The 12,179-nt window shown below is 36.3% G+C and overlaps 2 protein-coding genes across 2 annotated transcripts; both read left to right on the top strand.

Moving 5' to 3' along the window:
• Positions 1–1,758: 1,758 nt before the first annotated feature.
• LOC132011655 (olfactory receptor 52E2-like) lies at positions 1,759–2,700 on the top strand. The gene is given in 1 exon segment (XM_059390539.1): positions 1,759–2,700. A coding segment is annotated over 1 exon segment (936 nt). The 5' UTR covers positions 1,759–1,764.
• A 7,826-nt stretch (positions 2,701–10,526) lies between these two features.
• On the top strand, positions 10,527–11,583 carry LOC132011649 (olfactory receptor 52J3-like). Its single transcript, XM_059390526.1, has 2 exons — positions 10,527–11,450; positions 11,575–11,583. Exons 1-2 carry the CDS (start codon positions 10,533–10,535, stop codon positions 11,581–11,583), a joined length of 927 nt encoding a protein of 308 aa, XP_059246509.1. The 5' UTR covers positions 10,527–10,532.
• Positions 11,584–12,179: the final 596 nt, after the last annotated feature.

Raw genomic sequence — 12,179 nt, 5'->3', positions numbered from 1 at the left:
CCTTTACTGAGAATCTATTATGTATGATGAAAAAAGGACAGCATTGTTTTTATCACTTTCCACAATTACTGTGTACATTCCTAATCTTCAGAGATGTTATTGAGGAGTACAAAAATTTTTTTAACAAAATAATCTGCCATTGACACTTCACCAATATTGATAAATCACAGAAAATTAAGCCACCATAATTGAATTCTACTTTTTATCCGTGGGCAGGTCACATCACACCTTTTCAGACTATTCAATATTCCACTACCAGGCCAGAACATTATAGAAGAAAGACTTTATTTTTATGGACATTTTGCAGTGTCTCCTACCAAAAATATCTATTGTTTTCAACTTCCTTTCTTTTCTAATGTCTGCCATTTCTTCCTAGGACTTCCAGCTTTCCCCATCCATATTTTATTACTCCTTCTAGTACTTGTTTATCATGGACATGACCCTGTTCTTCCTGGCTTCTTTCCCATATTACAGTGTCTGGGAAAGAGCCTAGTTGTCTTACTGAAAGTGTTATCATCATTAGTAGTGATCCTCTGGAATCCTCCAATGAAACAAAATGAAGAAAAGATGCTTTCACTACGAAATAATTACATGTAATGAATGAGCAAGTGATTTGAAAATACTCTAACAAATGAAGTAAATAAGGTACATAAAAATATATTACAGTTTGGGTAACTTTGAAAATGATAGGTTCAGCTCACTCAAATATGCCACCTAGTCTTTTCTTCAATATATTTATCAGGTATCTTCAAGTCTTAAAATTATGACTCCCTCAGATTCGTAATGAAAACACTGATATCTTTTATTCTGATGGATGTGAGTTTAAAAGAAATTATGTTTGTGTGATTGTGTGTGGACAAAGGGAAGCTGGGTGTGTCTGTCACGACTGAGGCATGAATTAGCTTTGCCTTACTATCCACTCTTTCCATTTCAACTTTATGATTTCTTCTCTACTTTCTTTCTGTCCTTCTGTAACTATAAGCACTTGAAGCATTTGGTGAGTGTGTTAAACTATTTTCAGTTCAGACCCGTATGTGAAAACATGGTAACTGTTTCTCTCCATGTGTTTATAAAAATCTGAGCTGAAACTTGCACAGGTCTGACAACATGGAAAAAGTCAGGACCTTAATGAATGACAGTCGTTGCTTTTTTGATCAAATTTCTTCTTCTGTGATAAGAATAATGAATGACTGCTAACTAATGGATTGATTTTAATCCCACAGACTTATTTTTAATAGTGTAGACTAATTTTAATGAGTTTGTGTTCATTAACACTTGCTACCTATCTTGTGTTTTAACACATATATGTTACCATCTAACCTAATAAAACCAATAGAAATAACTTTTACAGGGGCTGTCATACCCCTTCTATGCCAGAATGGAAAATAAATTGTGTGGGTGATGATAGAAGGTAATTAATGAAGTAAGTAAGTATTAAGGCAAAACCTTAGCATGATTCTAGTGGTAATACACTTGCAAATTAAAAGAGAGGGGTTGACAAAGATGAATATATTAAGTAAAATATTTATTGCAATCTACTATTTACTTCTTCCAAAAGCTTCTTGCTGAGAATTCACTTCATATTTTTCTATGTGGATTTCTATTTGTACATTTCTAGTTGTATGGGTTAACTGAGGAAGAAAATGTACACAATTGTATATTTTTGTTTTTCTTAGGTTTAAAACATTGCAGAGTTTTATCGGGGTCCCACAGATTAGTGAACACACATCTATAAGAACATGGACTTATGCATTACCTAGCAGGATGTCCCTTCCCAATGACACCCAGTTTCATCCTTCCTCCTTCTTATTGCTGGGGATCCCAGGACTTGAAAGAGTTCACATGTGGATTGGTTTTCCCTTTTGTGTTGTGTATGTGATTGCACTCTTAGGAAACCTCACAATTCTGTTTGTGATCCAGGCTGAAAACAGCCTACACCAACCTATGTTTTACTTCCTGGCTATGTTGGCTACTATTGATTTGGGTCTGTCCACAGCTACCATCCCTAAGATGCTTGGGATCTTCTGGTTTAGTCTTAGGGAGATACTCTTTGATGCTTGTCTCACTCAGATGTTTTTTATCCACAACTTCACTGGTATGGAGTCAGCAGTCCTGTTGGCAATGGCTTATGACCGCTATGTGGCCATCTGCAACCCACTCCGATATAGCACCATCCTCACCAACAAGGCTGTTTCTCTGATTGGTGTGGGTGTGTTAGTGAGATCATTCATTTCTGTGATACCATTTGTATTTCTTATTTTGCGATTGCCCTTCTGTGGGAATTATGCCATTCCCCATAGCTACTGTGAACACATGGGTCTTGCTCGCCTCTCTTGTGCCAGCATCAAGATCAACATCATCTATGGATTGGGTGCTATATCAATCCTAGTCTTTGACATCATAGCCATTGCCCTGTCGTATGTTCAGATACTCCGTGCTGTTTTCCGTCTTCCTTCACGTGAAGCCTGACTCAAGTCCCTCAGCACATGTGGTTCTCATGTTTGTGTCATCCTTGCCTTCTACACACCGGCCCTCTTTTCCTTCATGACACATCGCTTTGGCCGAAATGTCCCCCACTATATCCACATACTCCTGGCCAATCTCTACGTCATAGTGCCACCAATGCTCAACCCTGTCATATACGGAGTCAGGACCAAGCAGATCTATGACCGTGTGAAGAAAATATTCTCTCAAACATAAAGAATTAAAAAGGAATAGCACCTAATGTATGTGAGATGGAACTTCTGAGCAGAGAAACACCTTGTTATATTAAATAAATGTGCTTGGCAATAATGTTCATGGGAGGGAGGGTCTATAAATAGTTTGATGAATTCAGAAAGTGAAAGCTTAAGCTTGGCTATCCAATTCGTATGGTAGGTGATGGCCCATTCATCTTTTTTTTTTATTTTTTATTTTTTATAAACATATATTTTTATCCCCAGGGGTACAGGTCTGTGAATCACCAGGTTTACACACTTCACAGCACTCACCAAAGCGTGGGATTATGGCCATTCATCTTTATATGGGATTTTGAATCTCTGGTGTCAGTAGAGGTAAAGTAGAATTTACAGGGTGTGCTGCCTTTTTTGTGTGCTAGTGACCCTACCTCACTCACAGGGTTTTTGGATAATTCTTCTTTTTCTCCTCCTCCTCCTCTTCCCCCTCCCCCTCCTCCTCCTCCTTCTTCATCTCTAGGCATCCTTGTCTCTTTCTTTCTTCTTATTTTGCATCCCCTTCTTATCTCTTTCATTTTCTTTTTCCCTTTCTTCAGAAATTAGTCATTTTCATTCCATTATAAGAACTATATTGTGATATCCTGTGATTTCACCATAAATAGTGTAAACATCCAACATTTTGTAGATTAAGTCCTTATTTTGTACAGAGAGATGGAGAAAAGAAATAAATGGGGCTACAAAATACTTCACCTTAAATTTTTATGTAAAGTTTGTTACAAATATATTTCAGTTTTCATTGACCCAACTCTGATGTACACATAAAGGAAGAAGCTGCCTGCAGCTGGAGACTCTTCTTACTGTCACCTTGGTTCTATTGGTTTCCTAACTTACTTTTAGACTCATTTTGTAGATGTTTCCCTTGTCCTGTCTTTGCATATATGATTTTCACAGTAAACAGAACTTTAGTATATTCCTGGCTCTAACATTAGTACATATATTTCAATGATTCCCAATTCCTTTACTATCTAAATACAGTCATAGTTTTATTTCAAAGGACTAAGCATGTAGACTTAAATTATATGATGTTTAAGTCATCAGCATAGTGCCCTGCATGTTGGTTACAGTAAACACAAAATAATTGTTAGTTGTTAGCATTACCATTGTTATTTGTATTACTGTGCTTCATTTATTATTCTCACCCTTGATAACAGTGCTTCTATTAAAGCTGTTTATGGGTTTTATTTTAATAGCACCCTTGCAGAAAATACACTAAAGCTGAAGTGACATAAAGTATAATAAATATCAAATATAATAATATACATTATATATGTACATTATACACACACACTCAAAAGATACTAATGCACAGCTAATTAGCTGACATTTTATAAAAACTTGGTTGTCTTAAAATTATTTAGGGGAAATTTTAAAAATGCTCATTTCCCCTAAGTCCATAACAAATGACATTTACATTTTTCATGTATATATTTAGCAAATACCTCTCAGTCTTTAAAGCAGAAATCTTTAATTTGGAAATAATTATTCACATCTTTTATTCTTCTCTTCCTCTGTGTATAATACAAGGGAACTAATTTCCACAATCTTGTGTCATATCAGCTCATATTTATTAATCTCACTTATGTTCCTTTTCCTATCTGTATCCTGATCTCTTGCACCAACCACATGATAACTCTTCTCTCTGAAGTACCTCTATTGCCAGCCAGCTCCAGTCTTCCATACTAGCAAATTTTATTTTATAAATATCTTTCAGATATTTTATTTTCTGTTTCCAATAGTACCATCTTTATTTAGCATTTCTAGTGACGAGCATGTGATCTTAGGAATTTTGCTATATTTCCCATGCCAGACATCCTCCTAACTTTAGGTTCCTTCTCACAAGCAACATCCTTGGTTTTTGTTTTGTAGAGCTATGGCTATTGCTTGATAAACTCCTCTCTGATGCAAATATATCACTAAGTGCCTTTCTCTTCCTCATTCACTGAACAGTAATGGCACATCAATTTTCTGGTATTTGAACTTGAATTTTTAAAATCTACTATTCAAATAAAACCTTATTTCAGGGAAAGGTAAACATTGGTTCACACAGGAGTGAATTTTTATATGTCTGCAAATTTTAAGGAAACTTCTCTCACATTGTTGAAGTAATACTTACTTTTCTTGGTTTACTTAGTTTTCTTGGCACTTATGATTTGTTCTCTTACAACTTGATATTATAATGACTTGTAGTGAGTGCATTTCATTTTCTCTCCTCCTGGGCCATAAAGAAATTAATCTTACCTTATGTATCCACTCAGTTATTCACAGGGTGAATCACTCATCTACTCAATAAATGAATGCTGAATGAATCAATCTAATAAAGAATAAAATAACTTATGTGCTTGCTATTAATCATAATATAAGAAAGCTGCCGTTAGATGTATGTGGTGGTGTAAGCTACCATTGTTAATTTTTTTTAAAAAAATGATATAACTGATATGATCAGTGGGAATATCATCTCCCAGTCAGTGGTTTTCCTAGTGCATTACCATCCTAATAGAAACTATGGTAAGTAGTGTTCTTATATTGTTATATGATTAAGTAATGTAATTTCACTTCTATTTTTTATTCATGATGTTGAAGAATAAATTTTGACTTGTTATTTCATAATATTAGAGTAAAATCTTTCCTTTCTTTGACGTCCATGTATTTCATCTTTTCAAGTACATTTTATGTTATTTTATTTTTATGTTAAATTAATTTTTATTGACTTTTACTATCCAGCAAGGCTGTCATTCAGAATAAAAAGAGAGATATAGAACTTCTAGGACAGACAGAAACTGAAAGAATATGTGACCACCAAGCCAGCCCTGCAAGAAATACTAAGGGGGATCCTTTAAGTGAAGAGAGACCCCCAAGAGTAACATAGACTAAAATGAAACAGAGACAATCTACAGAAACAGGGACTTTACAGCTAATGCAATGGCACTAGATTAATATCTTTTGACAGTTACACTGAATGTAAGTGGGCTCAGTGCTCCAAACAAAAGACACAGGGTATCACATTGGATAGAAAAGCAAGGCCCATCCATATGCTGTCAAAAAACTCATTTTAGACCTAAAGCCACTTCCAGACTGAAAGTGAGGGGATGGAGAACAATTTACCATGCTAATGGACCTCAAAAGAAAGCTGGGATAGCAATCCTCATATGAGATAAAATAACTTCAATCCAAAGACTAATAAGAAATGAAGCAGGACATTATATCATACTTAAGGGGTATATTCAGCAAGAATATCAAACAATTATAAATATTTGTGTCCCAACATGGGAACAGTCAATTATACAAACCAATTAATAACCATAGTAAAGACACACATTGATAATAATACATGAATAGCTTCATGAATACATGAATGACTTCAACATTGCACTCACACCAATGGACAAATTAAACTGAAGATCAACCAAGAAATGAGGGCTTTTGAATGACACACTGGACCAGATGGACTTCAAAGATATATACAGAACATTCCATCCTAAAACAGAAGAATACTCATTCTTTTTGAGTGCACACGGAACTTTCTCTAGAATAGACCACATACTGGGTCACAAATCAGGTTTCAAGTGATACAAAAGATTGAGATTATTCTTTCCATATTTTCAGACCACAATGCTTTGAAACTAGAACTCAACCAAAAGGAAAAATTTGGAAGGAATGCAAACACTTGGAGGTTAAAAAGCAACCTGCTAAAGAATGAATGGGTTTTGGATTACTGCTTGCATTTCCCTGCTGGTTATTTGTCTATTTAGATTTTCTATTTCTTCTTGTTTCAGTTTTGGTAGTTAATAAGTTTTCAGGAATGCAATCATTTCTTCCAGGTTATCTAATTTATTAGCATATAGATGATCCTAATATGGTCTTAAAATTGTCTTGATGTTGATCATGATCTTTCCCCTTCCATTCATGATTTTATTAATTCGGGTCCTTTCTTTGGTGTTGGTCATGACCTCTCCCCTTTAATTCATGATTTTATTAATTTGGGTCTTTTCTCTTTTCTTTTAGATAAGTCTAGCCAGAGGGTTATTGATCTTATTAAGTCTTCCAAAGAATCTCTTCTAAATTCATTCATCTATTCTACTTCTGGTTTGTATTTCATTGATTTCTGATCTAATATTCATTATCTCTGTTCTCCTGCTTGGTTTAAGCTTTTTTTTTTTTTAACTGTTTTTTTCTCCACCTCTGTTAGGTGTAGGGTTACCTTGTGTATTTGGAAATTTTTTTAAATTTTTTGAGAGAGGCTTATGTACTTCCTTCTTAGGGCAGCCTTTGCTGTATCCCAGAGGTTTTGAACTGATTTGTTTTCATTATCATTAGTTTCCATGAATTTTTAAAATTCTTCTTAGGAATAAACTTAACCAAAAGGTAAAGGGTCTATATGCGAGAAACTACAGAACACTTATGAAAGATGTAGAGGAAGACACAAAGTGATGGAAAAATAGTCTATGCTCATGGATTGGAAGAATAAGCATTGTTAAAATGTCTATGCTGGCCAAGTGATCTACACATTCAGTGCAATCCCCATCAAAATATCACTGGCATTTTTACAGAAATGAACAAACAATCCTAAAATTTGTATGGAATCAAAAAGGATTCCAAATCACCAAGGGAATGTTGAAAAAGAAAACCAAAGCTGGGGGTATGATGCCTGACTTCAAGATATATTGCAAGACTGTGATTATCAAGACAGCATGGTACTGGCACAAAAACAGACAGATCAATGGAACAGAATAGAGAACCCAGATATGGAACCTCAACTCTGTGGTCAACTAATCTTTGACAAAGCAGTAAAGAATATCCAATAGAAAAAAGACAGTCTCTTCAATAAATGATGCTGGGAAAATTGGACAGCCACATGCAGAAGAATGAAACCACCATTCTCTTACACCATACACAAAGATCAACTCAAAATAGATGAAAGACCTGAATGTGAGACAGGAATCCATCAAAATCCTAGATGAGAACACAGGCAGTAACCTCTTTGACCTTGGCCACAGTAACTTCTTGCAAGACACGTCTCTAAAGGCAAGAGAAACAAAAGCAGAAATGAACTTTTGGGACTTCATTAGGATAAAAAACTTCTGCGCAGCAAAGCAAAAGGGTTGCAGAAAGGGAGGTGGTGAGGGAATTGGTAACAGGTGATGGGCATTAATGAGGGTATGTGATGTGAGGAGCACTGAGTGTTACACAGAATTAATGATTTATTGAACACTACATCAAAAACTAATGATGTACTATATGTTATTTAATTAAATTTAAATAAAGAAGAAAGCCAGTAAGACTAGCAGTACATAGAAAAGAAAGAAGAAATTTTGTCTTATTTGTTAGCTATGATATATTAATAAATTATTGAGATTCCTAAGACACGGGTATGGGGAGGGGAGATACATGTATTGGTCATTAATGTTCTAAATCTGCACTGTTATAATATATAATAAAATCAAGATGCAAAATTTACCCAGTAAGAGATTCTGTTCACTTCATATTTCATATGAATATATTTGGTAGCATTCGTTTTGCCCCTCTGATTCTTACTGACAAGATGTAGGTGGGGAAGGTGGGTGTATGTCTGCAATCTATCAGTCTCTTTATCTCAGATGCAGAGAAAGGGATCTTTCTCAGGAGACTCTTGGGTATTAGTTCTGGTTCATGCAGGGAATTAGAGTTGGCTTTGTTTTCAGACAGTCCCCCAAGGACCCTAAATATGGGTAGTATAAAACCTTATTCCCTTTAGTAGATATACTGGAGCTCTCTAGCCCTATTCCTGCTGGAGGTGAGTTTCCTATTAAATGTGTGATGGAGATGAATAGTGACCAGAGACTCTTGTCTAAAAGTTAAGGAACAGACTACAGCTACATTTATTAACCTAATATATTTTATCTCACTCCGGTAGAAAGATCTTCTGACTGAAAGAAGTCTTACTATATTACACTGAGACAATTTAAATTTTTAAATTTATAAAGTCCCTATAGAAGGAACTTAAAGTTGTGGTACAAATGATCTCAATTCTCAGTGATAATTGTGTATCAGGGCATGGTCTTCCAAAATACGAATTTAAAAATATATGTTTATAAAAAATAAAAAATTATAAAAATAGGCTCTTCAAGGGCCCAGAGTAAGTGCAGATTTATAAAATTGATTACAAAGAGGGAAGCAGAGACATAAGCAGCCTGAAGATGAACATTATGTACAGGCTTGCAGGACTTAGCTAGTTGGGGGATCTCTGTTTTTTAAATGTTATTAATAAAATATTTCTCCAAATCTGGATGTTTCTCTGTCACTTTTCTCAGGAGTAAATGAGAGCTGAGATGACCTTCTTTCCTACATTCGTTCCTATCTTCTTTCCCTTATGATTCCTTATGTTTTTCTTTCTTGTCTTCCTTTTTTCACTTTTCCTCCCCTCTTTTCCTATCTTTTTTATACGTTCCTTTTTTTCCTATAGTGATATCTCTGCTTTTTTTTTTTTTTCTATAAGGAGAAAGAAAGAAAGATAGAAGGAGGAAGGATGGATGGGAAGATGGAGAAAAGGAGAAACAGAGAGAGATCACAACTACAGTGTGGTAAATCAGGAGTGTGTATTTCTTAAGCCTGATGTTGACCACCATGATGATAATTGGAAACAAATCTTTACTTCTCTCAAAGCTTCTTCTTTCAATGTAGATTTTCACTATTCTTCCCCCAAATCTCCCTCCTCCCCCCACACACTACAAAGATGGGTAGAATTGCTGGATATATGGAAATAATTTGGCAACCAACAGAAATCTTCAGATTCTTTATTAATTCCAATCAGAATGTTATAAAAAAGAGATGTGTTTCTCTCCTGGAGGTAATTTCTAGCTGCAGAATTTTACTATCTTTGTGTGTCTTTTTTTCATATCTGATGCACAGTACAGTGTATGGTGTGTTTATCCATCTTTGTGCAACTCTTATTATATCTGAGATTCAGCACAGCGCATCTGTGGGGGAATCTGAGTAAATATGGAGAGATGCAGTCATCAAAATGACCAGATCATTTTGGATCTGGTTTTCTAAATATGTATCAATGTATACTGAACACTGAACAAAACAGTTAATGAAATCTTGTTGTATTTACTATCATTCTATAGTTCTAGGTACACTTATATTCCCTTTATATTGTCATATTTTGTGTGCAGTTGTCTGTACTGTTGCTTGGTGATTTTGTGTTGATGTGTTTAGGTAAAGTGAACTTTGTCTCCAAAGAAGATTGATATTTCAGTATAAATATAAGCCATTTTGTTTTTAAAATTCCCTCCAGTTTTTATTGGGGCTTCAGTAAGGAATATATGATATTATTGTCCAAAACTTGAAAGGGAGGGAGACTTTTTATGAAGTTAATGTTCCTTCCATTTGAAGAGTGCTAAGTGTGTTCCCGCATATTACTTTATAACTCATTTTAGCATTAGTTTTTCTTTTCTTTTTTTTCCTTTTCCTTATCCATCTTTCTTTCTCTCTCTCTCTCTCTCTCTCTTTCTTTCTTTCTTTTCTTTCATAATAGAGAGAGAAAGAAGAGAAAGGCAGAGAGAGAAGGAGAAAGATGCTTAAGCAGGCTCCATGCCCAATCAGAGCCCAATGTGGGCTCAGTCTCACAACTGTGAGATCATGACCTAAACTAAAATCAAGAGTTGGACAGTTAAATGTTTGAGCCACCCAGGCCTCCCAGCATTAGCTTTTATAATAAGAAAACTACAGATAAAAATTAAGCCTACTGGAAAGTTTTGAGATATGCTCTTGTTTTTCCTTCTAGAGTAGTCAACTACTTCTCATCTCATCCGTGGCAAGATGTTCCACACAAACACTTCCACTTTCCACCCAGACACCTTCTTTCTTACAGGCATCCCAGGACTTGAGAGTTCCCATGGCTGGATCTCCCTGCCTTTTTGCTCCATTTACTTAATGGCTCTGTTGGGCAATGCTACGATTTTGCTGATCATCTGGTCTGACCATACTCTGCGGGATCCTATGTTCTACTTCCTAGCCATCTTATCAGCCATAGATCTGGCCCTCTCCACAACCTCAGTGCCCAGAATGCTGGGTATCTTCTGGTTTGATGCACATGAAATTGGTTTTGGAGCCTGTGTGGCTCAGATGTTTCTGATACACACCTTTACAGGAATGGAGTCCGCTGTTCTGCTGGCTATGGCTTTTGACCGCTATGTGGCTATCTGCATGCCACTCCATTACACAACCACCCTGACACCCCGAGTGCTAGCAGGCATTGGTGTGGGTATTATAATGCGCCCTGTCTTGCTTATGTTGCCCATTCTCTACCTAATCCATCGTCTGCCCTTCTGTGAGACTCGAATTATTGCTCACTCCTACTGTGAACACATGGGCATCGCCAAGTTGGCCTGTGCCAGCATTCGAATTAATGCCATTTATGGGCTTTTTGTGGCTTCTTTTCTTATTTTAGATGTGGCATTGATTGGAATCTCTTATGCCTACATCCTTCGTGCAATTTTCCGCCTCCCATCTCAAGAGGCTCGTCACAAAGGTCTGAGTACGTGTGGGTCACATGTTGGGGTCATGTGTGTTTTCTATACTCCTTCTCTCTTTTCCTTCCTCACCCACCGATTTGGCAAAAAAATTCCCCGTTATGTCCACATCCTGGTTGCCAATCTCTATGTGGTTGTTCCACCTGCCCTCAATCCTATCATCTATGGTGTGAGGACAAAGCAGATTCGTGAGTGTGTGATCCGTGTTTTCACCTCAACATAAAATCCCTTGTTTCCTTAGCTCTTGAAGGTGTGGTCAGAACTGAAAGAAGTTTATTTTGACCCAACTCTAGGTTAATTATCTTTTTAAATGCTCCTCATACCAAGAGATCCTGTAACTCCTAAAGGAACAAACTTTAGAGAAAGCTTTCTGTTCTCTTTTTTTTTTTTTTTTTTTTTTAAGATTTTATTTATTTATTTGACAGATAGAGACCAGAAGTGGGCAGAGAAGCAGGCGGGGGCAGGGGGGGGGAAGCAGGCTCCTGCGAGCAGAGAGCCCGATGCAGGGCTTGATCCCCAGGACCCTGAGATCATGACCTGAGCTGAAGGCAGAGGCTTTAACCCACTGAGCCACCCAGGTGCCCCGAGAATGCTTTCTGTTCTTAAATCTCAATGTTTCTTCTCCCTGTTGGTGTGGAGTGCTTGTTTTTCTGAATATTGGGTTCCCTTACAGTAGGGGGAAAATCCCACGAGAGCCTTTTCCTTTTAAGTATAGAGATTTAGTGAACCTCCATTTCTCTATGTTTGAAAATAGGATAGTATTCCAGCTGGCACACTTAGTTTATGTCAATTGCCTTGTTTTCTCTGAAACAAAGAACTAATTTTGAATGTAAAATAAAAAAAGATGTTCATAGATTTCTGTGAAAAGCTTAGATATATCTGATTTCACTGGGGACAATCCTGGGGTATTTAGTGCAGTTTTTGTTTTTTTAAA

The sequence above is a fragment of the Mustela nigripes genome, chromosome 1 (genome assembly GCF_022355385.1).
Source record: "Mustela nigripes isolate SB6536 chromosome 1, MUSNIG.SB6536, whole genome shotgun sequence".
In the NCBI taxonomy this organism is placed as follows: Eukaryota; Metazoa; Chordata; class Mammalia; order Carnivora; family Mustelidae; genus Mustela; species Mustela nigripes.
This window is presented reverse-complemented; position numbering and strand designations above follow the sequence as displayed.

Bases quoted from the DNA above. Each gene is read 5' to 3' on its own strand.
- LOC132011649 (XM_059390526.1), top strand. From the start codon at position 10,533: ATGTTCCACACAAACACTTCCACTTTCCACCCAGACACCTTCTTTCTT.